We start from the raw sequence: 25972 nt of genomic DNA, 5'->3' as shown, positions 1-25972 counted from the left end.
GCTCTTTTAATCAGATCAAAACTAATACTTTAATACTAGAGAGGTTAAGATAAGGAAATTTCCTTGAACTGTTGCACTGTATTATGCATTCCCCACGTTTACATTCAGTGGTATGCGTATGTGCTGAAGCATAGTGGATATTGCTGGTCTTGCTGGTATTCTGGTATTTTTATTTACAAATTGAATAAACCCTTTTGTAGAAATACACAATGGTTAAATCAATATAATGCACATCATTTTGATTCCAGAAATAATTTATTTGTAATAAATAAAACTTATAATACACAAATGTATTCCTGGCCATGTCATATTTAAACTTTAGGCCACATAGCGCCCTTTTGTCATTGTCTATGAAGACTTTGAAGAATGTTTGTGATCTTTCACATAAAGTGCAACTCAAAATTATATCAAAGGAACATATGTTTTAAGATACAATGTACAAAATCCCAAAACAACTATACAGACAAGTACAGAGAAGACCCAATAAAACCATTGACATTAATAAATCCTTTCAGCATGAATATGATCTATGGCATCCTCATTACATTGTGATAAAATAATTTAGTGTAATACTAATTTATCTAATAATATCTACTTAATAATATCTTCACTAAAAACAAAACAAAACTAGTGCAACCATTGAGATAATAAATGTCTTTGTATATTTCATAATTTATTATGGATAGAAAAAAAATCCACAGAAATGGTTTGTGACTATGCTAAAGGTGCAGAGTATTTTCTTCAGGGGAAATTCCTCGCAGAGGGATCTCTTGAACAAACAACCCCCCAGGGGTCTTTGTGTTTCTAAAATAGTGCATTATTTTAAAGCTTTGGCTTTTATTCTCACTGCCAGAACACAACAGTTTTTATATATTTACAACAGTTAAGTCAAGTCCTCTCCTTTTCAGTTATCCAGTGAACTTGCTCCTCCATTTGCGGAGGCTTTGCTTTTTGATTTGCTTGATGTGCGAAAAGAGAAGCGTTTGATGAGACGTCGTGAAAAGCTGCCTGACTTTTTGTGGGTGCTAGCTGTTGACACAGCAAAGTTATTCTCCATGTTAGAGACGTCTTCATGGGACTGACTGAAGCAGGACTCTTTCTCTCGATGTTTTCTGCGGAACAGCAGTTTGGTCCCACTCTGCAGAAACCCCACTGCAAAAAGCACATACAATATTAAGTTAAACCCAAAGTATGAGACTGCCCTTTGGTTTTTCCAACATGGAGGAAACTGCAGGAATGACTTCATGCAGCGATTACCAAAGTCATCCAGGCTATGTTTGCAGATGTAGCAAATTGTTTTCAGAGTGGTATGTGTTAGCCTGCTGATATTGAAAATGTGGAATGAACTACTCCTAGTCTGAAGATGTGGAAGGAGAGAATGATGGACAATGCTGACTAAGAAGATGTTATCTTATCTTATGTTAAAGGCGCAATGGACGATTTTTCGGCGATTTGAGAACGCAGGCGGAAGTGCGATACAACACACACGTGTGTTTGTTTATTACCGCGATGGATCGCATCGCATCGCTCGTCTCCCGTAGATTTCAGTCCACTTCTGAGTCAGCTCGAACAGTCTTTCTCCGTCTTCATTTTCCCCCCTACACTGAGGGAACTATATTATGATAGATCAATGCGCTTAGACACGTGAAAATGTGGGACGATCCGCACGCGGCTGCAGGTGAGCGGTAGGTGCGTTTTATGATTGATACGTGGCAGGACTAATCGGCAATCCATGCCACGAGGAAATAAGACTCAGATTTATGCCAAAAAATCGTCCATTCAACCTGCAGTGGTGGCTGAGCGGTGGCTAGCTTGTTTATGTCTGCAACTGTCTAATTTATTTCCCCTGTCCCCTTCAATGCTCTTAATGTTTCTATAACAATTCTGTTCATGTTCGCATCACTGTTTTTATTGTTTTGTATAATATAGGATATATTTTTACAATTTATGTCCGGTGTAGAGGCTATTTGATGTATGCTAAAACAGTCTTATAGGCTGCTGTCCTGCTATGGCAAGACTCAACCTGAACCCAAGTGCTTTCTGAATGGGCCACTGTGATGCACCACGCCCTTCGCTCAACACCTCAAAGTACCCCCCAAGGCAAAGTCTATTCATTGTGTCCAGACTGGCTTCACTGGACAACTTATTACTGGCACATTTTCCAATATCCAAATTAAACATACAAAAACTAAAAATGTTGACCTTGTTGTCTCACAGCCATTTCTTAGGACATTTTTAGACAGGAGAAGTTTTACCTTTGTGGTCCTTGAGGCTGCGAGTCTCAAGGGCTCCATTGGAGCCTGTGTCTGACTCCACATCGTCCACAGAGGGGCGCTCTGACACATCTGATGGTGTGGTCTCATCAGGTTCAGCTGTAAGCCCTGCCCCATAGTGGTTCCCATGCAGAGCTGCATCCATTGCTGCTGCGTAGCCACTCGATAACGAACAGTCATCTTTGGAGAGCGGAACCTGGAAGGCAGATTGCTTCAAAACACTTTGTCTATATTCCCTTTTCCTAATGCATGAATTGCTATAATAATTTAGAAACTGTATTTCGTGTTTGCCGAATGCCTTCTGCACACAGCCTACTAACAGTCTTTGTAATCAGGTCAAAATGAGTTCTCTGATAATAATGTCCTCTGAGAGTGCACTAAAATTAAACTACTTTACCTTGTTGCATAATCACAGTCCCACATTTTTAATAGAAAATTATGTTGGTTCAAAAATATCCATCATTATTATTATTATTATTATTATTATTATTATTATTATTATTATTATTATTATTATTATTATTATTATTATTATTATTATTATCTAACCTTCGATACGCCTGAGATAATCAGTGTGCTTCTTTTAGTTGGGGTCTTCCGGACCACCTTAGATTCTGTTAGTTGACGAATGGCTGTCTCAGCAACAGGATCCAGGCCATTGGAGAGACGGCTAGCCACTGCGGAGCCACACATTCAAAACATATACTTGACATACTTATACTCTAAACAGATTAGAAAAGGGTACACATCAATCAAGTGTTATAACTAAAAGTCTCATTGAAGGTGGTGTTTTCTTCCCTGCCGCTTGTTGCTTATCCTTCTTTGCATACATTTTGCAAAACAACAAGCTTGACATTTCAGTCTGGCACTCACTGCTGGGATTGGGGCTTGAGCTACTTTTTCCGTCTGACAGAATGGTGGGTTTCTTCTCTGTCACCTCCACTTTAGAGGGAGATCGCAAGGGAGAGTCGCCTAAAAAAAAACACAAGAGTTTTTTTTTTTTTAGCTCTTCTTGTTGATATGACGGAATCCATTACAATCATTACAAAAAATCGGATAATTTGAATTTTTGACAGTTTATTTTACATTTGGCATCTAAACACTTAACATTTGAAAGTAGAAATATGAACTATTCATACAAGCATCCCATGCATTTGTAGAGTACTAAACTACAGGTTTATCATGGCAAGGCAAGGCAAGGCAAGTTTATTTGTAGAGCACATTTCATACACAAGGCAATTCAAAGTGCTTCACACAGCAGGAAAAATGCATTCAAATCACAAAGAAATTACAGAAATACAATAAAATTAACTAAATTAAAAATTATCAATCCAACTGATTTTCTAAACTAATAAAATCACAAACAAAAGAGAAGAGTGCAAAGATAAAAATTAACTACAATAAAATTAACTAAATTAAAGATTATCAATCCAACTGATTTTCTAAACTAATAAAATCACAAACAAAAGAGAAGAGTGCAAAGAAAAAATCCTTTCAGTCATATGCGCAGCTAAACAAAACTGTTTTTAGCTTAGATTTGAACATTCATCATCATCATAATAACACATAGATAATTGCAGCCTTGCCAATTTGCTAATTTACCTTTCAGCTCTAATGTACAATTGTTACAATTAGGTCATTTGAAGTATACCTGGGCTGTGATCCAGTTTGAGACGAGACTGGACAGTGGTAACAGTGGTTACAATGGTCCCATCAGGCATTATTGTTCGATCTACATCAACTTTCTTTGTAGGTGAGAGCGAGGAGCAAAGAGGCAACCCACTACCACTAGGTTCTCCTGTCTCTACATATGTGACCTGCAAAAAGATAAATATGAAACATTTGTTAAACATGCCAAGCCCAAAGTTCATAAAAATATGTCAGGAAATAATTGGATTAGGAATAAGAATCTTCTGACCTCTGCAGTCACAGTGGCATTTGGAGCCAGTCCATAGCCTGGGCTAATTGAGAATACACGTTGCTCTTGGGAAACTTTGCTTTGCTCCAAGGTGAAAGATGCATGTCCGGGCAAGAACTCTGTAAAAAGACAATAACAAAACAAACAAACAAACTGTCAGTTACAAAATGACAAAATAAGCACACATTGTTTGTTTTTTTCACATTCAAAGATAGCTAACGGGGAAACAACATGAGGCATAGTGAAATTTAGGCCTGAATGGTTTTACTTAAGTGTTAGAAGCTTTCCAGCTGAGTTTTTGTTAACTGCAGTCAGAAGTAAATCGATATAAAGCATTTTCTTACTTTCCCGCTTGCCGTTTCGCTCCAGAAGTCTTATTCTCAGCTCTTTGGATTCCAGACCCAAGTCACTGCAACAGACAAAACTCCCACATTCAATCAACAATACAAAAAGTCTGTTGCGTCGTCAGCTGCTTGATTAAACAATGCTGACGTACAAAGAAATGTCTTCACTCCACTCTACTGGGGTGCTTGGGTTTTTAGGCAAAGACAGGAAGCGCGTGGTCTTCTCTGTGGACGGTTGGTCTAAGTTGAGGACACAGCAGATCTCCCCCGATTTTAGCCATAGGTCTGGAAAGAAACAAGTATAAACTCAATAGTTATACAGTGTCTAACAAGTGACCACCCGGATGTTTCAAAAAATAAATAATCCTATTTGATAAATGCATCAATGCTATGTGCAATTCATTGGATTCAAAGTGAGAAAGAGAGTTTGAGGGAGCTAGCATCACTTTCACACATGGACTGGATTAAACCCAGGTTGTGAGGCAGTGTCGGGAGGTGGCATTTAGTGGGAGGTGTGAAAGGGAAATTCAAATCTCCAGCAGCAAAACTGACCTTTCGATAAGGTCACTCTGATCTGCCGGAGATGGAGCCGCCTGAAACTCTGGGATCCAGCAGATACATCATCTTTTGTTATCTGCAAGTGCATGAAAATACAATAAAACAGTATTTATAATTCGGGTAAACAGAGACAAATGTAAATTACCAAGGGACCCGATACACAAGTTTTCAGATCCAAGACCATGGCTGGCTGAGCACCAAAGAGCGTGTCCTCCATGAGTCTTCTGATCACTTCCAAATCTCCTTCACCTGCACGGCCCTAGGATGAAAATAAACACATGATAACAGGAAACCAATATTTTGTCAACGCACAGACCACCTCCTGATGAGACAACCACCAAGAGACGCTCACAATTAGCCTTTCAGATCCAAAGACAAAGATGACAATGGACTTTATGGTATGCATGACTTTTCCACATACTTTGTTTGACTGAAATGCCAGCGATGCCGCAATGTCGTTTTACCTGTTTTTGGATCTTGAGAGACGATATAGATATAGAAAGACAAGACTGTCTTGAGAGACTCCAGGACATAAGCAGCCCCTCGTTTTCCACTTCTTCGAGACATATTTCCATCTGAAAAAATAGGAAGGTACAAAAAACGAAATAACATCTTATTGACCACCCCCTTTGACATTTAGAAAGACTTTCCCATTCAAACAGAATTCCTCAAATATCTAGGAGTGGCTCTCCATAAAGACTTGTCAATCATTTTTGAGAAAAACTACTCCACCTTGAAAAACGGAGCCTTATTCCATATTTCAGTCTTAACCAAAGGATTGAAACTATTAAAATCAGTGTTTTGCCCAGATTTCTCAATCTATTCCAGACTCTGCCGATTTCCAGCCCCAACCGGCTTGATGAGTGGAATAAAACAATCTCTAGATTTATTTGGCATGGTAAAAAACCTTTGATTTAGGAAAAAGGTCTACCATGTCTGGAAAAAATACTTTATTTAAGCTGAAATCAGATGTGGACTGATGTGACCTGGCGTATGAGGTACAATGGAAACATATTGAATGTATTTCTGTGCCAGGGTCAGATGAGAAATGAGTCATTTGGAGAAAGTGGAGAATTGTGCTTAGAACATGGAACATACTCCTGGCAGATGGGAATAAGGCCGTCAGAAAAAAATGGATGCTCCGACGATTAAGGACTGGACTAATATCATAACTGACACACAACAACCTGTGGACTCAACTTGAAACTTTAAGATGATTGTCAAAGTTTACAATACACGCACCTACTCAGAGTCTGCAGATGGTCTTTATAGCTAAAAGGCTAAAACTAGATAACCGGAATCGATTTGAAAATATACAGGTCTTTGGTCTCCCATCCAAGAGACTTTTTCAGAACTTGGTGGAATTGACTTAAATGCATTCACACTTGTCCTCATTTCAACCCAGTTTAATCCTGATGTAGACTTTGGCCCCGTTCTAGTCATGGTTTAGTTAAGTTCCTTTAATCTACGGCTCCTACCTGGACTGAACTGTACTGTAATGAGGGACTACACAAACATTTATAATAATAATAAGTGTAAAATGGATATGAAAATTGATGAACGTGTCATTTTTCCAGGTTCGATTTTACCTTGGCTACCACTGGTACCATATGGATCTGATATGTTTCCATGGAGACAGAGGCTGCTGACTGCTGAGTGACCGATACGGGAAACATCACGTTGCCCACCCGACATTTACACTGTAGGACCTGTGTGTCAAACACAATACTTTTAAGCATATTAAATATTATTTCTATTGTCGGTTTGTTTGTGCAAGAGAACTTGAAATAACAAATAAATAACAAATTTAATACAAATAACAATGAAGCATATTTACATACCATCCGATGTGCTGATTGGTCAGTGCAGGCCACACTCTCTATTTCACAGGTAGTATTGAGCTGTAAACTGCTGTCAAAGGTGATCTGGATTGAACTCTGAAATAAAGCAAAAATAAATACATAATAAGGGCATTTATAAGTATATAATAGGGGTGTGCAATTTGGCAAAAAACATAACATCACAATATAATATTTTCTTTTGTGCATGGGATGGAACATCAAAAAACAACCATTACTATGGAAACCCACCATGTTTGTTGCTGGTGTGCTAAACGTCTATAGACATGCATTAGCCGAAACATTATTTTAAAAAACTAAAGAGCCCAGGAACAACCAGATACACTGCTGGGTTACTACTGGGAGAAGCATTTATCACACTATAGTGTCAGGTTTTAATGAACGCTAAGCTTAGAATTAAGCATCTTAAAATCTCCATTGGTTTAATATGAGGAAAACAGAAACTTCTGTGATGTGTGATGTCACTTTAAGAGGTAAAAGAGGAAAGTTCACGCTGTGATTGGTTAAAAAAACCTGTCATTCAATCAGCGCATGACAAAGGCTGACCAATAGGAGGGGTGGGTGAGACAGCTGTAAGAAATAAATATAAAATTAAAGTTCAGTGACTTTATCTTGGTGTAGCCCTGGATATGACAAGGATTTGGTTTTGTGTGGTGATCTTTAAAATTTAGGGCTAACCACTAATTTTAATCTAATCAAGATGTAAGTATTTCAAATCACCAATGACATGCTTGGGTGTCGAATTGTCTAAGACGAATCCTCTGTCACTAAAAGCATGTGGTGAAGAAGTAATTGGCTAAATGACAAACTTGAAAGTCTGTCTTATTTATGTTTATGAAATTACCATGTTTATTGGTTTTTGAAAGGAATAATAAGATATGCATTAAGATATTATAAGGATGAATGGTTACTTCCTTAATATGCTCTATAACAGCATTTCACAAATTGTGGTACATGTATGCAGTTTGAGAATGTGTTTCATTTAGAGACAAAGCTGTTAATGTTTGTGTCCTCCTTTGGGTTAATCATTATTTAACTACTCTATCCATTGGTCTTATATTAGACCATATTTAGCCCTAATTCAGGCCTGATGAAGTCCAGCTTGGATCTGGTGGTTATTGGAAATCTAAATATTATTTTAGGTAGTACTTGGTATGAAAAGTTTCAGAACCATTGTGTCAGATAAGAGCTATTTCTCACTGTTCAATCATTCTACTTGTGCATTAGACTTAAATGACACCCCCAAGAAGACATATCAGTATCATGGCAGAGCCTTATACAAAACATGGTGACTCCATTGGACTAGTGTTACTGTGAGCCAGTGGATCTGTTTCAATAGACCACATTAACTGTCACGAGAGATGTGCCAGAGCCAACACAAATCCCCTATTGTCAACACATGTTACACCAGGACCAAGTCCAAGCAGAGTTACACACCAGTTTGAGGCACGTGTGAGAGTATTTGTGTAGTCAGCGCTACATGCCAAAGGGGCAGGAAGCCAAAACTGCTAACTTACATCAGTTCCTTGGACAAAGGCTGCAGCCGTCCCATAAATACACTGTTATACAATGGATTGCTGATAAACTGCAGAGTCACCCAGGCTTTCATTATATCCAAAGTCCAGAGTAAAATATGCAAATGGACAATGATTAGATACATTATGTCATCATTATTCTGTCCATGTATAATTTTGTCTTACAATATTAGTATTAGCAATAAAATAATGTCAGAATGTTTTACAGGGAATGTTTTTTATGTCAAATAGAAAAGAGATAATATTTCACAAATGACTCAAAGCGTACAATGGTTTCTCACTGACAAACAACATGACGAACGATGGTGTAAATTATTGATTTGATAAAGATTATAAACTGCCAAAAATGTAATAATGGATATCATATAATCTGCCACTTTCTCACAGCTAAAAATATATTGCAAATACATTACTGCTTTTTATTTTTGCTATCTAATTTGTATGTATAAAGAAAGTACACAAAACACTTCAAAGCATTTCAGACCAGTCTTCAATACAAAGCTTGATTAATTCATAAATATATAAATAAATAAATAAATTAAACAATTTCAAGCTGAATTGTTTTAAACTGCAATCTACATATTCTCTGGGCTCTGGTCAATCAGAGCAGGCGATGCAGTGGTGTTTTGTGTGTTTGTAGGCGAAGGATGGAGACACTGGGACAACTGGGACTTTTACTCTGTAACTCCTATGTTTTTAAAAAATGAAGTAAATTAAGTAAAATGATATGGCTTAGAAGTACAAGTTGAAAAATATATATAAAGAAAATACAATGACCCCAAAGAAACATACTCAATAACAGTAATGTGTGTATTTGAAATTAGCTACTTTCCACCCCGGATCAAACATTTGTAATGACCTTAATTGAGCTTAATAACCGGATATCCAGATGTCTGTGTACGGATCAGATTGTCTTGCATTGGTCAGCGGCTGCTTTGGGCAGTGGGTGTGCATGGTTTGCCCTTGTGACGCAGCAGAGGTCAGATGAATATGTTTGTGAAATAATAAGGTTCCTGAGGACATTTGTGGTGTCATGTCAGGTTTGTCAGCATCAGGCCTCTGGCTCTCAGATCCATGAGGGCCAAACAAAAACAATCCTTCTGCGACAGTCATCGACCCCTATGTACAATATGACAACACAAATTATTTTAGCGTACAAGGCTGCAGCAAAATGAATGCACCATAGGCTGGAAACAATATTATACAGTGAATTGATGATTCACTGATCACCGCACCAGGTAAGATGTACTGTACTTCTCCTTACGACCACATTGTCTTCCAAAGTTGCCTATAATTAGGCCCGAGCGCCACAAGCTGGCGAGAGGCCTATTAGTCCCGTAAGGCCGTGCGAAGCACGGCTGCGAAAGTGCGCACGTAGTGCGCACGAAATCGAACGCGAAGCGCTCGCCCACTTCCAAACACTCACTAACGCACTCCTTCACTCATGCACGCCCCGTGCATACTAATTAGTAGTAGAAAAATGGAACATTACCGTTGTAAACGGGCAAAGCCCGTGCAAAAGTGCGCACTAAACGAGCACTTTACATGGGGGTCGTCATCCCCATATAAAGCACTCATTTGCGCTAAGTAGCTCACGAATACGTTCCCCATCTCTTGCATGTTCCGTGCATATAAGCATGTAATTCAAAAATGTAACATTATTACTGTATAGAGGGCCAAAAACACAAAGTGGGCGGAGCCCACTCAAAATTAACGAAAGTACCTGTCAGTGACCAGGGACCCACACCATTTTCCGAAAACGTATAGTTTATGATATTTGAAAAATGGAAAACATTGTTTTCGCATCGGAATATTATTCTTTCTTTCTTCTTTCTTTCTTTCTTTCTTTCTTTCTTCTCGGGACCAACCCCCCTATTTTTCACCCAGTGAACATTGACGAAAAGTCACAAAAATTTGCACACCTCTAAAAATCGTGCCTCTCTACATTCTGGCTATTTCCTTTTCTAAAATAAAACAAATTGGCGCGTCAGCGCCCCCAAATGTACCAAAAATGCATTGAGAGATGGGAAATGACCCAAAAAAAAGCTGATCGTAGAATCATGAAATTGGCGCAGAGGTAGATGGTGACAAGAGAAGTAAAAAATATTATTTCGGCAACGCCGTCCACCCAACCAAATGTCGGCCATATTGCTTCAAAAATGGCTAAGCATGACTCGGGAGTTTTTCCAAACGTCGTACTTTTACGAACTCCTCCCAGGGCGTTGGCCCTAAAAAGCTGAAATTTGGTGAAAATGCTACTGAGGAGTGGGACATCAAAAGTTATTCAAATTACATTGATACCTCTCACGGTCTCTGAGCGGCGAAGCCGCAAACTTTAGCTAGAATTTCAGAAATCTCCCAAATTTAACATTTCTGCCGTTTGCGCAGATAAAGTCCGAATTGCGTCAAATTAGAATCAGTTGTTAAACTCTTTGCCCTAAACCTACTTGAAGTGAAATTAATTAATTTGGCGCCACAGCGCCCCCTACAGATTTTATATGGAGGTTTATATTATATAGAAATTATATGAAATTTGACACAAAACTCAATTTTGGCATCCTGATCAAAAAAGTCAATGAGACCCATGTCATAACTGTTACGGCTTTGCCGTAGCGATGACCAAAACCTCCCATGTTATTCCAATTGGGAAATCGCCAGAACATGTTTACACTTCATACTTTCACAAACTCCTCCCAGGGCGTTAGCCCTATTAACCTGAAATTTGGTGAGACTCATCTTCAGGGGTGAACCATCAAAAGGTATCCACATTTTTATTCAAAGAGTCACGGTGTCTGTGCGGCAAAGCCGCACATTTTGCCAAGAATTCAAAATAAAATTGCTTTTTGAATGGTAAAACAAAGGGGAGAAGATGTGACAGCATCACAGATTCAGCAGTAGGCGTACTAAAAGGACAATTGGGGCGCGTTAGCGCCCCCTCCTCTTGCGGCGTGGCGGCGGCGTGGCGAGGGCCGATCATTGCCGCTTGCGGCTATATTTATTTTTATGATTGTTTAATTATTGCTAGTATTTGACAGAACTTCACAAGTCATTGCAGACTATTTTTGACACCACCATCCCACAAAATGTCAGTACTTTGTACAGTATCTGGGCCTCAAAAACCCTGCAATGGACACAATGAATGGATATCTTTGGAACATACTTCTGGCAGCTGGGAAAAAGGCCATCACAAAAAAACGGATGACACAAATTGCGCTGAGGACTGGGCCGACATTATAACTGACATACAGGAAATTTGGACTTTGTGTGTCGTAACTTTCTTTTCTTTGGATGCCTCACTTTCCAATTTTTCATTTTTATTTTTTAAATTAAAATTATACATGTATTACATATATTATCGAAATTTCAATATATTGTCACTCTCTAGTTGTGTGTGTTGCAAATGCATTTTTCATAAACCTTACAAGTGCTAATACCAAGGGATTGCATTTAAATATATGTCCAAGGACATTTATCCAAGTTTAAGTTGTTAAAGATTGCATAATTGTATCAAATTGAAATGAAACAGGTTGAATGACTAGTCTGGGGCAGAGGGATAAAGAGGCTGACTTCCTGTGCTATCGGCACAAATGAGCACTGAGTGGTTAATGTCCCCAGTCGTTTAGGAGGAACGTACTTGAGCATTAATCACGCCGCATTAATCATCTAGCAGCTCACAGAGAGTAATGACTGAAGTGTCCCCTCAAAATAATCATCCATCACATTTTGAATGGACTCTTCCTTTTGCTAGCAGATGCACACACTTTAGTTTGTTTTGTACAAGCGAAACTAGCCACAGTGGTGTTTTTAGCCTCATGTGTCAGTGGCAGATGCACAGACGATGCTAGGATCCCTGAGAGGCCGGTGCTTGAAGCATTCTCACAAACAAATGCGACATTCTCACTGACAAACGGGAGTATCTTTTTCAGTGATACTGCAGCTAACAGGCCTATTCAAGAGACAAACAATTGAGCCATAAAATACAAGTCACAGCCAAAGATGTAGAAGGGGCTAAAATATTCCCCTAAGGTTATCCTCTTGAAAACTGTAAGTGTGTGGTGTCTTTTTCCACAAAATCAAGAAGAATCTAAAGGCCACAGTACTTTGGAGCAACATAATTTAAATGCAATTGGCCCGCAATATTTTAAAAGCAAGCACACGGTTGAGATTTGTCTAATTTTCAGAAATAACTCTTATTATTGGTATTTGTATCTCAGTTTCTATCAAAATGTCAGCCAGGTCTATTTGCTTTGTCTTATATGTAATGAACACTTAACCTTAAATTTGATCTATTTGAATGGCCTTGCTGTGTCCTTGTCTTCTGCCCAATATCAGAAATGTCACCACAAATCAAACGGATAAACCAAACACAGAATCACAAAATTGTATTCAAAATATTGATATGGCAATATATCATAACAAACGGCAATACGCGCATCAATACAGAGATGTGTACTGTGATATTTTTAAACAACATTAATAATTATAAATTGCAGTGAACTACCTGCTTACTTTTATCATTGTTATTTATATTGAAGCTGAATCTGCTGGCTACTGAAAAGGTGACATTTTCTTAAGATAATAGTAGTCTGATATTAAGGGCATTGTGTAGTAAAATTTTCACACCGGGATATACATGTATCAGAATACACATTGTGACGTACTAAGCAATACCCAGCCCTAATTTCTAGACGTCTTACTTTTGTTTATGTAACAGCACAACCAGCATTGAGTCATTTTTCAGAGCGGTTGAGTTCATGGGGTCAGGTTTCCCCAAGGGAGAGTCACGCTACAAGGACAGCACCAGCGGGACTGCACTTTGCGCCACCATTGTGTTTCTGGTCATTGCAAAGTGAAAGAGTGTCATGGAGGCTGTGAGAGATGTGTGTCACGGGAACACTGACAGATAAAAAATCTAGACCACATTTACTCAAATTGTTTAAGAAATTTGAGGGTAACAAATGATCAGACATTGACCAATAGCCAATAGATAGATTATCACAGCAAACCAATTTAGTCAAGGGTACGAATAAAGACACCTAACCTAATAACTTCATTAGAGTTCATGTTTGCTAACCTGGTTCACGGCAGATAAATATTTGTGGCATTCTGAATTGAGTTTTAGAGTTTGTGAACTAACAAAAAATAAGAATTAATCTTGCTGGCAAGGTTAGGTGTTTGCTTTTATTTGCATGACAAACTTTGTTTTGTTGCAACCTTTACTTGTGCTTTAAACATTTGTCCTCAAATAATGTTATTATGGCAATCTACCTGTGACTGACATTGAGGACAATGCAGTCCACAGGAACACAGAAAGAGAGGAATACTGTATATGTGGATGGAAACGATAAGAAATGAGTTGCTGGTGGTAAGTTAATGCATGCTTCTGAGCAGATTTTACCAGTCGGAAACAGGCAAATCTCTATTTAAAGAAAGCGACAGAAAGTCCCATTATAGAACTTCTGTAACAAAGTACAACAAGCTGCAATCTGTGCTCAAAAGTCACAGCAAAATGCACTGATTTGCATAATGGTCTGGCCACATTTGTATTGACAGACGACTGTGACCATAGTAATAATTGTATTATTAGGAGTGAACCAAGAGTTGGCTCTAATCGTAAAACAAATGCACAAAACACAAGAGCAGCTTGTTTAGTCCAGACAGTCTGCCAATAGACATCACATAAGTGTTGCAATTATCATTGATCTCTTGCATGTCACTGTATTAATAAATGATGACAAGGATGACAAGCATCACATTTGACCTCAGTTTGTTTTGAACATTCATCTAAAATACAACTGCTTTGTAAAGACAAGAACCCCATTAGCAAATCCTATAATGTGATCCATCTCAGTCACAACTCAAGGGGCATTTTAGGACCGATTGCACGAGCCATTACTTCTAGCTGTCCATCTTTTCTTTAGTCACCATCATTTATTTTGTAATCAGAGTTTCCTGGAGCGCTAAACAATAGTGTTGCTCCTCTATGAGCTATGAATCCTTCAAAGTTCATTCATATGTATTAAGTTGTTGGAAACAAACTACAAAGAAACACAATGACACCTGAGCAAATATCGACTACAACCACAATTTTATCATCCTGTTGTTGCATTTACAAACATTCTGTAATAATCATGAGGTCACATCCTCAATTGTTCCTGAGCCACTAGTTTCAAAGCCAGACGGTAAACGTGTGCCAGCTTGACATTTATAACTATATGAAGCAATATTTTGACAAGGAAGGGCAGTTGTTAGCACAAGATTGAAGGTTAAACTGGGCAATTAATTGGACAATAATAGCAAATGGCTTCCCCATAATCCCTGTGTTATTTTTCAATATTTTTATATTGCAATATAATTACTAGCACTTGAAATGTATTGTAGTATTTGCATAACTTATAAATCAAATAAACCATTACTTGTAACCTTAATAAAGTTTATTTTTTTTATCTTATATGTTTATAGTTTATCTTGTATGTGACTCTTTTGTATCTTGAATCATCTTTCTGGATAATCTATCGAGTGCATGTATCTCTTAAAATATTTAAACATCTTTGTATCACGTGAAATCATGATTTGCATGCAATAACATGTAACTGGAGCTTGTTGTTGTGGATTGGTTGTGAACCTTTAAACTCTACAACAACTCATTGTCCAGTCAACAAAGGCAAGAACACACAGCATTTCCGAGCAGGAGGTCAGAGGATTTATCTGCCAGAGCTCGCTGTGTGGCCGACTTTGATTTGCATGGATCAAAAGCACTTTTTCACAGAAAAAGAGCTTGAAGACATGCCATGACGCACTGAATGTACACAAACTGCTCAATGCAACAGAATAAAAATATAAACATATGTGTGATTCTTCCCTATGAATGTTTTGACAAAATTAAATACATTTTTTTTTATTTCTACACTGCATTGCTGTTGCTCTTTCCTCGTCTCAACGCTGGCATGTATATTGATTCAAAACTCCCGAGTAGACACTCAAACTCCCACACCTCCACCTCACTGCCCACACGCTGCAGCATCATCACAGCACTTCTAACGCTGCCACCGGTTTACAGAACTTCAGTGAGAGGAACATAAATGTAAGCCAACATACTTTACTTTTCTTTATTTTTACTGTATGATTATGTCCTGCAAATCACTAATAACAAAATCAGGAGAAAACCAAGCTATAGATATAGATATATAGATAGACATATGTAAGATATATCAAGATCAAGAAACCATGAAGAAGATTTAACATGACCTGTCAAATAATCTGCACTGCTTTGGGTCTAAAGCAGATATAAATCAAGGAAATAAAGCATAAAATCAACTACAAAAATGCCCTTGAATTAAAATAAGCAGAATTGCAGGAGACAAGTGCCCAGCAAATCATCACTATTATACTACAGTTATACACCATTATACTCAAAAGAGCAATTGAGCTTGTAAGCAGTCTATTACAGCAGTCTAAGAGGATGACTTCAGTAATACAATTGCTATTACTTGTTATGGATTGATTATGGCACTGATTAACAATCACAATCTACTCACCCCATGCCTCCTCGCTTGCTCATTCAGGGCTTTGACCCAAGCCCTCTGCCAGTGCTCTCTGAAGGATTTGAAGGAGAACAGAGAGGTCACCAGCCCCTTTACCCCGGCCTCAGAGGCAGCTCTTCCATCCCATCCAGACCGAAGATGAGTCAGAATGCCCCACACTCCACGCGCCTGGTTCTGCTCCTGTAACCATTTGGGAAGAAACTGCTGCCAGGCACTTCCCTTCTTGTCCCGCTTGGCTGTCCACTTTGCTCTCCATAAAGGCAACACTGCCAGGCAATACTGGACGAACCATACCAGCACAATGACTAAGGAGGCCAGGAAGAGAGTCACCATGCACAGCCAGCCCAGGTCCTGCAGCTCCATCAGCGTCTCCTCGCGCTTTTCATGTCAGCAGATGAAATGTCAGCAGAGTCCGTCCCAGCCAGGTCCCAGCAGGTCAGCCCCCTTTGGCCTGCAAGTGGTAAAAGACACACGGTCACCTTGGTGCATGTGTCACAACAACAATGTAACAGAGTCATATACATTTGACGTATAAGTCGGCCATAATAAAGAGGCAACACAACACTGAGTGTAAGCAGCTGCGAAGAGCAGTGAGCATGACGTTAGGCTGGCAAAATGCGTGACAACAGACGAGTTAATGTGGACTGTTGTCATTATAGTGATAAGTAAAAATCAACATACCGCTAAACTAAGTCACAAGCTGCGACGAATGGAGAGCAAGGAGTCGGTAACATGAAGGAGTCTTCATGGCGATGCGCAGCGTTGCCAACATGAACAAACGTGTTATTCTCATCTCAGGACATCGGTGAGTTATCCACGGACTATCTTCCACTGACATGTGTCTATTCTAAACACAGCCTGGAGTGGGCTCCTGTGCCCTGCGCTGAAGGCTCTGAAAGGTTCAATCTCCGCCGCTTGTGCTCCTTCTCCTCGACACTGACCGCAGTGACAGATCCGTGTCACTGGGGGGCGCTCACGGGACAGTCAAGACAAGCGGGGGAAACAGGAGTTGGAGTTTTCAAAACAAAAGCCCAGTTGACAGTTGGTAGTAGTGCTTCTTATTTTATGTTTGTATAAATACCTCTACTCACAGAAATAAACAAGACAAATGTATGGAAAACCAGGACAATAGATTGAGTATGTATGTTTTTTCGCCATGTTAAGTAATGCAATAAAAAACCCACTTAACACATGTGTGGGTCACTAGATGGATTAGAAGCTGGCGGGAGCCGAAGCAGTTAACCGGAAACGCTTCTTCTTCCACACTTCGAGTCCATGTCAGACGTGGAGTTAAGCTCGTCACAAAAATAAAACACGATGAAAAATGGTCTGGACTGGCGCTCGGATTGTTGGATTTGCACTTCTGTAACACTGGATTTGAGGACTCTTTTTCGTTGCAAACTGGCGCCGTGACATGTACATCCTTCCGCAAAATCAATTGTAACTTGGGGCAGCGTCGACATAAGTCTGAAACGAGATTTGAGCTGTCACAGAGGCGACAACAGAGACTGCGAAATACACAAAAACATGTCTCCTGTTCCCGTTTTACCGCTGGTGATAAACTGTTGTTTGTCCGTGTTTGGCTGTCTAGCCACCATCAAACTAATTCCTGCTTTCAGAGAACATTTTATATCTGCCAGGTTGTACGGAATGGACCTCAACAAAATATCCAAAAAAGAAGTGTAAGAGTGCTTTACCTGATTTTGTTTTAAAATAGTCTGCCTCATGACTCTTTTAACGTGTGGTCTGCCGCTCTAAAGTGTTTTTCTAATGTGTTGACAGCCCAGAGTCGCAGGGGGTCATCAGTGGGACTGTCTTCCTGATCATCTTGTTCTGCTTCATCCCAGTGCCTTTCCTTAGCTGCTTTGTTGGAGAGCAGTGTAAGGGCTTCCCCCACGATGAGGTAGATAACACATTATTACAGCTACAAATAAGTAGTGTCCTAATTTAACCATGTTCTTCGATGTCTGCAGTTTGTTCAGCTGATTGGGGCCCTTCTGGCGATTTGCTGCATGATCTTCCTCGGTTTTGCAGATGATGTATTGAATCTGCGATGGAGACACAAACTCCTACTGCCCACCATGGCGTCTCTGCCTCTCCTCATGGTTTACTTCACCAACTTTGGCAACACAGTCATTGTGGTGCCCAAACCATTCAGGGTTCTGCTTGGACTTCACTTGGATCTGGGTTAGTATTTGGTTTTAGCGATTATTTACTTTCAGACATAGGTCCTGTTTTTAAATGTAATTACCTTTTTTTAAAATAATAAACTGTAATGCATTGTCTTGTAGGGATTCTCTACTACGTCTACATGGGAATGCTGGCAGTCTTCTGCACAAATGCAATCAACATTTTAGCTGGGATCAATGGCATTGAGTCAGGTCAAGCTCTGTTTATCTCTGGCTCCATCATTATATTTAACTTACTGGAACTCAGTGGTGTGTTAATTTACTTCTCTTTATTTAGTATTATAATGCAATTTCTATTTAAGCTAACTATTACTTAAATTATGTTTCAGGGGATTATGGTGCCGACCATGTTTTCTCCTTGTACTTCATGATGCCATTCTTTTTCACCACATTAGGACTGTTTTACCACAATTGGTGAGCCTTTAAACTGTAAAAACTGTCAATTACTACATAATTGACTCTGCAATCAGAACGGTTATGTATTTTCTGCCCTTCCGCAGGTATCCCTCATCAGTATTTGTGGGAGACACTTTTTGTTATTTTGCTGGAATGACCTTTGCTGTTGTGGGAATCCTGGGTCACTTCAGCAAAACAATGCTGCTGTTTTTTATTCCCCAAGTAGCCAACTTCATATACTCGCTTCCTCAACTTTTTCATGTCATCCCCTGTCCAAGACATAGGCTTCCCAGGTAAGCTGCAACTAGAGTGGTGTAATAAAGCTTTGTTATTATTCCCCCTAACAATTTTTTTTTTATTTCTCAAAAAAGATTGAATCCAGACTCGGGCAAGCTTGGTATGAGCTACTCTAAATTTAAAAGCAAAGACCTCTCCAAATTAGGTCATCTAATTTTAAATGTAAGTTGTCAAGATAATGTAAATTATAATACTTTGTGTATATTAGATTTATTTAGAGGTCTCTTTATTTTCCAGGTTGCAGAGTTACTGAGGGTGCTTGATGTAAGAAGGGAGAAGAAAGACGGGGATGATTATATCGAATGTAACAATATGACTTTAATAAATCTAGTGCTTAAACTACTTGGTCCAACACATGAGAGAAATCTCACGGTCATCATGCTCATTATTCAGGTACATTCAAATGTTGGCATATTGTACTTTTTTATGTACGTTTTTTATAATGACTTTTATCTTACACAGGTCACGGGAAGTGTTTTGGCATTCGGGATTCGATATCATCTGGTTCGTCTCTTTTATGATGTTTAGGTTAATCGTCATGGAAGAAGACAAAACTGACTGAAAAATGTTGCTATATGGGACTTTACATTATCATACAGACGATGCCTCATTGTTACATTTCTGCCTTGGACATTATTTGAATGGTGTTGAAATTGTGCCCTTTTATTTTTGAGAGCATTGTATTACATTGCATGCAAAACAAAATGGTTAATTATCCATAGGGATATCCTTGATTTACCTCTGAGCTGAATATTTGAGTAATATTTTTCCACTTGAGTAAAACAAAACACCAATGCGCCGTAATCACCAATACTGATCTGATTATATGACGTAAAATTGCAGTGCAACAAAACCAAAATAAACTCGATTTTCATAGGGCTATGAAGATGGTCAAAATTATATTGATGACATTTATTTTCCAAAACAAGTATAAATGTGAATGTAAAGGTTATGGGACTGATTGATAACTTTTGTACAGTTTATAAGAAATAAAATTTTGAGACATTTTTGTGTGCATAAATCATTGATATATTAAAAGATCGGTACACATTTACACCATGGATCTATGTGATTACACTTACTGGCGTAACGTTAACCCGGAACTATTTATTCGTGTCCTTGTTTCAGGCGGGACATTTCTCAACGCACTGTTATCATCCATGCAGTAGCGTCAGGCGGTGCTGAATGTGTTTGAATGATTTCTGTCTTGATTTAGTAAATATACACAGATTAACATTGAATCCAACTCGATCAGATTCAAATGTTTTCTGTGCAAATACAAGTAGGACATTTGTTATTTTAGACAAATGCCGCCGAAGAAAAAACAACGCAAGACCACTCTGAATTTGGAGTGCGAATGGTTTATGTGTCCGGAAGTCTTCTGTGAAATGGAGGCTTTTTGTGAACATGTCGAGGATCATTTGAATACTCACATCACAGAAGAGGAAGCTGCCGAGGAAGCCGAGGGTAAGATTTCTCTATAGTTTGAATGCTTTTCTTACTCATGCCTTTGTGAAATACACCTCATTACTGCTCTTTCTGACAGGAGTGCACAGTTGTCTTTGGAAGGAGTGTGGCTTCTGCTCTGACAGTCCTGAAGAGCTGAGGAGACATGTATTTTTTCACTGTTTCCACACCAAACTAAAGCAGCTGGGTCAGCAAGTGCTTGATGCCCAGCCAGAGTTAAACAAATGCACCATTGGAAGTGGAAGAAACATAATTCCTGATATTCCTGACAATTTTGTGTGTCTTTGGGAAGATTGTGAGGTGGGTTTGACTAACTATCCTTTGATTGATCAACAAATGTCATCACCATTTTATTTTCAGCAACGACCATTTGAAAATCCAGAATGGTTTTATCGTCACGTTGAGATGCATAGTTTGTGTGTAGACTTCCCAGTGGGAGATAGTGAGTTTTCTGTGCGCTGTGGATGGAAAGGTGGGTTGTTTTTTTATGTTTATTTCAGATGATAAAGGAAATGCTTTACTGTGATTGTGAATTTAATTGGGTCATCTTCCTTAGATTGTGAAGCTACTGCCAAGGGACGTCCTAAACTGAAAGAGCATCTTCGCAGTCACACCCAAGAGAAGATAGCGGCTTGTCCAGGTTGTGGGGGCATGTACGCCAGTAATACCAAGTTATTTGACCACATCATTAGACAGAGTGCTCTGGAAGGTAAAACTAAAACTTGGCAACTTTGCAATTGGTTTGAGACCCAGTTGGTAATTTGATGTATTGTGGTGGTCTGTGCAGGGCAGGGCAGGTTTCAGTGCTCCCATTGCTCCAAACGTTTTGCAACAGAACGACTACTGAGAGATCACATGAGGAACCATGGTCTGTCATCTAACTTTTCATGGACTTATTGAAACATTTTGGGATTTTGGCTGACTTGTATGCATTGCGTTCACACTGGTCCTCATTTAGTCCTTATTTAGTCCTCTTCAAGTCCAGGTTTAGCACAGGGTTTAGTCACAATTTTGTGTGTTCGCAAATGTAATCCCAGCCCTACAGAACTGTTTCCTTTTTGGTCTATGACAGAATATTTTGTGTTGCCTTGCCTCTGTCTCTAGTGAGCCACTACAAATGCCCGTTGTGTGATATGACCTGTCCGACACCCTCATCGCTGCGGAACCACATAAAGTATCGTCACAGCACAGAGAAGCCATACAGTTGTGAATACTGCGAGTACAGGTATAATAACAGTACAGTACCACATGCAATGAACCAGTTTTCCTCCTATATTATGTACATTTTGGACTCGGTATTATCACCATTATACTGCGATCTTCTGTTGTCACATAAATTCAAATTAACATTAATTTTAACTGGATCAGTCTGAGGTGTAAATCAATAGATCTATGTGCTTGGGTACATATTTCCCTTGATTCCAAATCTTCATTCTAACTTTAAAGTCTACCATATGAATCTTGACATGACATTTTAGATATAATAAATATGAGAGATTATACTTTTCAGACTCGTATGCAGGTTTTTTCAGTTCAGTGCTTTGATTTTTATGTATAAATATCCTTTTTATCTTTGTAACTCCTGAAAGCACATTAGTGTATTCTCTTTGGATAGGAAAAAAAATCTTGAATCATTCTTAATCCTTGCCTCTATCAATTAAAATATGGTTATTTTAATTACACATATTTCTATAACACTACTCATGCTTTTAAGGAATTGTCTTTTTTGTCAACAATTTTGAGTAGCTACATGTATGAAGGCCAAATATTACCTTTGGCTTTCCATATCTACCTAATGTGGAGAATGATTTGTGTATTAGAACATCATAGACTGTGTAGGTATTTCAAGCCTCCACGATCATATGTCTGTAATTATGACATTATAATTTATTTCTACTAATTGTTTTAAATTTGGCCAAATTTTGACCCTACTACATATTGAGTTTGATTGGCCCTCTTGTTTGCATTTAATAGCAAGATCAAAGACTTGGTTTTGCTTATTTTATAACCAGAACCACTGATTGATGACTGTTGACATTTTCTGTTTGCAGCTGCAAGAATCAAGTGGACCTCCGTAAACACCTGGACAGCCACAGTAGTGAACCAGCATTTCACTGTGATTGTCCTGGCTGTGACTTTACCTCTCGTTCGCTTTCCACCATGAAAATACATCACAAAAAAGAACATCAGGTGCCCATAACATTAGTATAGTTGTATGTCAAGTTTACAGTTATTTTTAAGTTTAAGTTTGACAGTGTTGTTTTAAATAGGGAGGATTTATGGCTCGTTACAAATGTCATGTGTGTGAACAGTGCTTCACCAGAGGAAACAACTTAACAGTTCATTTGCATAAAAAACACCAGTTTAAATGGCCTTCTGGACATCCACGTTTCAGGTATTTTTGCTTTCATCAAAGCGTGCATTCAAGATTTATCTCATCTAATAATTGCCCATAATTTTTTTAGGTATAAAGAACACGAAGATGGCTTTATGCGGCTGCAGTTGATTCGTTATGAAAGTGTGGAGTTAACAGAACAGCTGATGAGAGAGAAACAGCACAGACAGCAAGAGGATGACGGCAGTCAGGACGAAGGCCCAGGGCTGGAGCAGGAGGTACCTGCGGAGGTGCAGGTGGAACTCAGGGGGGTGCTTTTAGATGAGCAGGGCCCAGAGGATCAGAGCAGCCTGGGACAGAGCGTGCTCTATGTTCTCTCTGGTGATATAGCATCTACAGGAGACATCGTTATGCTGCCATTGTCAGACTCCACCCAGGAACCAGGAATTCAAGTATAGCTGCCACGACTGCATACAAGTCAAGAACCACATATGGGACTAACGATTATGCCTTTAGTTCTGCTGAGACAAAGGAAATACATTTTTCTTTTGTATTTTAACCTACATTAGGTGTAAGTTCAACTGAATTAGCTGCTACATTCGCTGAACCCTGTTTGTTTTTTTTTTAAACATGTATTTTGCCATTTGGTTAAAATGTGATAATAAAAAAAAAAATACAAAAATATTGCATTTATAGGAAAACATAACTAATGTGGAGCTTATATAAATACACGTGAAACTACACTTTAAAACTTGTTCTGTCTGCATTGTTTTGTTAAATCTTTGAACCTGACCTGGCACAATGACAATCCCTGCTGGTGGACTACATCTTTTAATGTAGCATTAGATGTGAAATGAAAGATTTTTTGGAAAATAAGGAAAATAAAAATGCACATGTTTAACCTTCATTTTGGCAAAAGGTGAGGTGGGAGTGCACATCAGAGGCATCTACGTGGCCGCATGTAAACAGGCTTAATAATCTCCTTAGTGTCACTTTCACTAAACAAAAGTGGTTTAGTCCTCCAATGCAAACATTCACAAATTACAAGTTGAAATAATGTGCTTGCAGTATTTATGATTATTCAATGATTATTTTGCTCTCTCACAGTGACATTTTCAGCTATATTCTCCTTCAGTTTGCTTGCGCAGCATGATCTCACACGCATTGGCCTTCACTTTGAGCTGAAGATTAATCTCTACTCACAGCTTAGTGTAAGTGTTACTTACCACACACTGCTTCCTGTCCTGAACTCAACGCGTTTGATTCTGCAAACTGAAAGGCAACGTGAGTTCGACCCACTTATGGAACCCTATGGAAAACTCTTACTTCAGGTGATGGGAAGCCGAACATTTTATCAGGTGCTGTTGCCTCTTCTGTGTGCGTCTTTGTCAATCGCTCAGCTGATTGAATGGACTGGAAAAGACGAAGGTAGTGGTAAGACTTTATGCTGTTAAGTCGTTGCTTTGAAGGTGCACTACTATGTTACTTTTCTGGTAGAAGGCCTGCTACCTGCTTGTCTCCATGGAGATGTTATTGCTTTCTTTGTCTGGAAGGTTCTACAGTATGGAATCATCAGCCATACCGTGAAACATAGTTGTAGGCAAAGCAATAACATCTCTGCACAGAAAAGCAGGTCCATCAAAAAAGATACACGGTGCACCTTTTAAAATGCCTTGAATTGTCACTTGCTTTGAACAAATATTTGTTTTCTTGCAGGTGGGATTGGATGGATACCTCAACCAGAGTTCATAGACACATATTGGTCTGGTACAGCGCCGCTCTGTGTGGGAGGATGTAAAGCAAGGCATCAGGAGGTCAGAAGAGACCGATGTGGGGACTCGGGCTGCTGCTGGCTTGGATACAAGTCCTTATGCCGCGGTAACACTAACACTCAATCAAATCCAATATATACAATTGTCATGATTTGATATTAAAGTTGAATCTTTCCCATTAAAGTCAATTGTGGGAGGCCAGCTGTGGACTATAATGGAGCTGCGTATGGCAATGACTGGTGGGTGGGCTCGGTGGTGCGTTACACATGCCGCCCTGGCTTCATGTTGCTCGGAAACTCAACCAGAACTTGTCTCTCTAATGGTCTTTGGACCTCAAGGCCATCCTGCCTGAGTGAGTCTACACTGTCTTTTTGTCACATTATACGTTATCAAGTTTTAGTTGAAATGATGTTGCTGATACTTCCCCATGATGTGCAGGAATGTGTAAAAAGGGCCATATCGAAGTCAGTGAAGCCGAGCTAAATGGAACTTGCTCTTCCACTTGTGCCTATAAGAGCTACTATGGCCCTCCCAAACAGGGGTGCACCCGGATAGACAACTGTAAGAATAAGGAAACGGGCTGGAAGCGTTTCTTTGCACAGTGCGTACCTTGTGTTTGTGACTGCTCACTATCGTGTGGTGAGTGAACAGTTAAATGTAAAATGTAAAAGACTATAGTAATTATTTTTTAATGTATACTATGTTTTTTTGTTTTTCTTACAGCGACTGTTGGCTAGCCTGGATTTACTTTGAAATGCACCTATTAAAACATTGCAAATGTTTCTGTGTGTTTTGTGTATTTTGATCATTTGACATTTTCCTTCAAGCCTTGGAGAGTTATGACAACTTAAATACTAATTTGTTCTTTATAGTAATGTCTGTATGCCAAACCACAAGAAATACATTTTTATATACTGTATTACAAAGTTGATTTTTTAAAAAGTTTGGCCGTGGCTACAGAGCCGCGGCACGGCCATATAGCGTCATGGCTAACCTTAACCCTGACTCTATCCCGGCGCGGTAAAATAGCCCAGCAGTTTCAGGAGCCGCGGCACAAAATAGCCTAGCAGTTTCGGCCGCGCGCCGCGGCTCTGTAGACACTCCTTTTTTTAAGGGTTGCATGACAAAAAGTAGCTTAGCTTAGCTTTTCCGGTGTGTCCATCTGTCCTTACAGCAACTGAAACTTTAATCCTGTTAAAGCTCATGTCTTTGGTCCAGGACGCTCATGTGTCACACTAGTCCTAAGAGAGACGGTAATCCACAATAAACTGTTTTTGACTTACATTTTTAAACATAAATCTGTATTGATGCCTTCACAATCACAGTACGACAAAATGCCATAAATCATAAAACAATGTGCATTTTACTTCTGCAGCGTCAAACTGCACGTGTATTTGTGTTGAAATAACATCAAACAACCACTAGATGTCACTGTTCTGTTTATTTTAACAAGCAGGCGTGACGTCAGAGTGCTCGGGGACCCTC

General features: G+C 39.1%; 4 protein-coding genes across 6 annotated transcripts; 3 read left to right on the top strand and 1 right to left on the bottom strand.

Annotated features, from left to right (window-relative positions):
• Positions 1–236: 236 nt before the first annotated feature.
• Positions 237–16970, bottom strand: c2cd2l (c2cd2 like). Of its 2 annotated transcripts, none has more exons than XM_072446296.1 (15): positions 16713–16970; positions 16026–16482; positions 6935–7030; positions 6683–6802; positions 5558–5668; positions 5239–5352; positions 5088–5169; positions 4688–4820; positions 4536–4600; positions 4192–4310; positions 3925–4090; positions 3147–3245; positions 2823–2950; positions 2256–2469; positions 237–1152 (listed from the first exon to the last, which is right to left on the bottom strand). In XM_072446296.1, exons 2-15 carry the CDS (start codon positions 16392–16394, stop codon positions 905–907), a joined length of 2064 nt encoding a protein of 687 aa, XP_072302397.1. In that variant the 5' UTR covers positions 16395–16482; positions 16713–16970; the 3' UTR covers positions 237–904. The 2 variants fall into 2 exon arrangements, with proteins under 2 accessions (XP_072302397.1, XP_072302398.1); XM_072446297.1 differs by having other exon boundaries at positions 5088–5136.
• A 354-nt stretch (positions 16971–17324) lies between these two features.
• dpagt1 (dolichyl-phosphate (UDP-N-acetylglucosamine) N-acetylglucosaminephosphotransferase 1 (GlcNAc-1-P transferase)) lies at positions 17325–19875 on the top strand. Its single transcript, XM_072446295.1, has 9 exons — positions 17325–17713; positions 17814–17934; positions 18005–18218; positions 18323–18469; positions 18550–18634; positions 18721–18909; positions 18988–19075; positions 19151–19306; positions 19376–19875. Exons 1-9 carry the CDS (start codon positions 17559–17561, stop codon positions 19439–19441), a joined length of 1221 nt encoding a protein of 406 aa, XP_072302396.1. The 5' UTR covers positions 17325–17558; the 3' UTR covers positions 19442–19875.
• Positions 19876–20042: 167 nt separating this feature from the next.
• On the top strand, positions 20043–23205 carry hinfp (histone H4 transcription factor). The gene is made up of 9 exons (XM_072446294.1): positions 20043–20380; positions 20460–20680; positions 20741–20852; positions 20937–21089; positions 21168–21248; positions 21485–21605; positions 22432–22570; positions 22651–22775; positions 22846–23205. The coding sequence occupies exons 1-9, from the start codon at positions 20221–20223 to the stop codon at positions 23171–23173; spliced, it is 1440 nt and encodes a 479-aa protein (XP_072302395.1). The 5' UTR covers positions 20043–20220; the 3' UTR covers positions 23174–23205.
• A 607-nt stretch (positions 23206–23812) lies between these two features.
• Positions 23813–25136, top strand: LOC140360353 (complement receptor type 2). 2 transcript variants are annotated; one of them, XM_072445564.1, is made up of 4 exons: positions 23813–24149; positions 24432–24593; positions 24672–24839; positions 24926–25136. In XM_072445564.1, the coding sequence occupies exons 1-4, from the start codon at positions 24017–24019 to the stop codon at positions 25132–25134; spliced, it is 672 nt and encodes a 223-aa protein (XP_072301665.1). In that variant the 5' UTR covers positions 23813–24016; the 3' UTR covers positions 25135–25136. The 2 variants fall into 2 exon arrangements, 1 of the variants encoding a protein (XP_072301665.1); XR_011926912.1 differs by having other exon boundaries at positions 23818–24143.
• Positions 25137–25972: the final 836 nt, after the last annotated feature.

The sequence above is a fragment of the Eucyclogobius newberryi genome, unplaced genomic scaffold (assembly GCF_026437365.1).
Source record: "Eucyclogobius newberryi isolate DKJ021-1_F unplaced genomic scaffold, fEucNew1.0.hap1 SCAF_15, whole genome shotgun sequence".
In the NCBI taxonomy this organism is placed as follows: Eukaryota; Metazoa; Chordata; class Actinopteri; order Gobiiformes; family Gobiidae; genus Eucyclogobius; species Eucyclogobius newberryi.
Note: the sequence above shows the minus strand (reverse complement) of the source record. Positions and strands in the feature narration are given on the sequence as shown.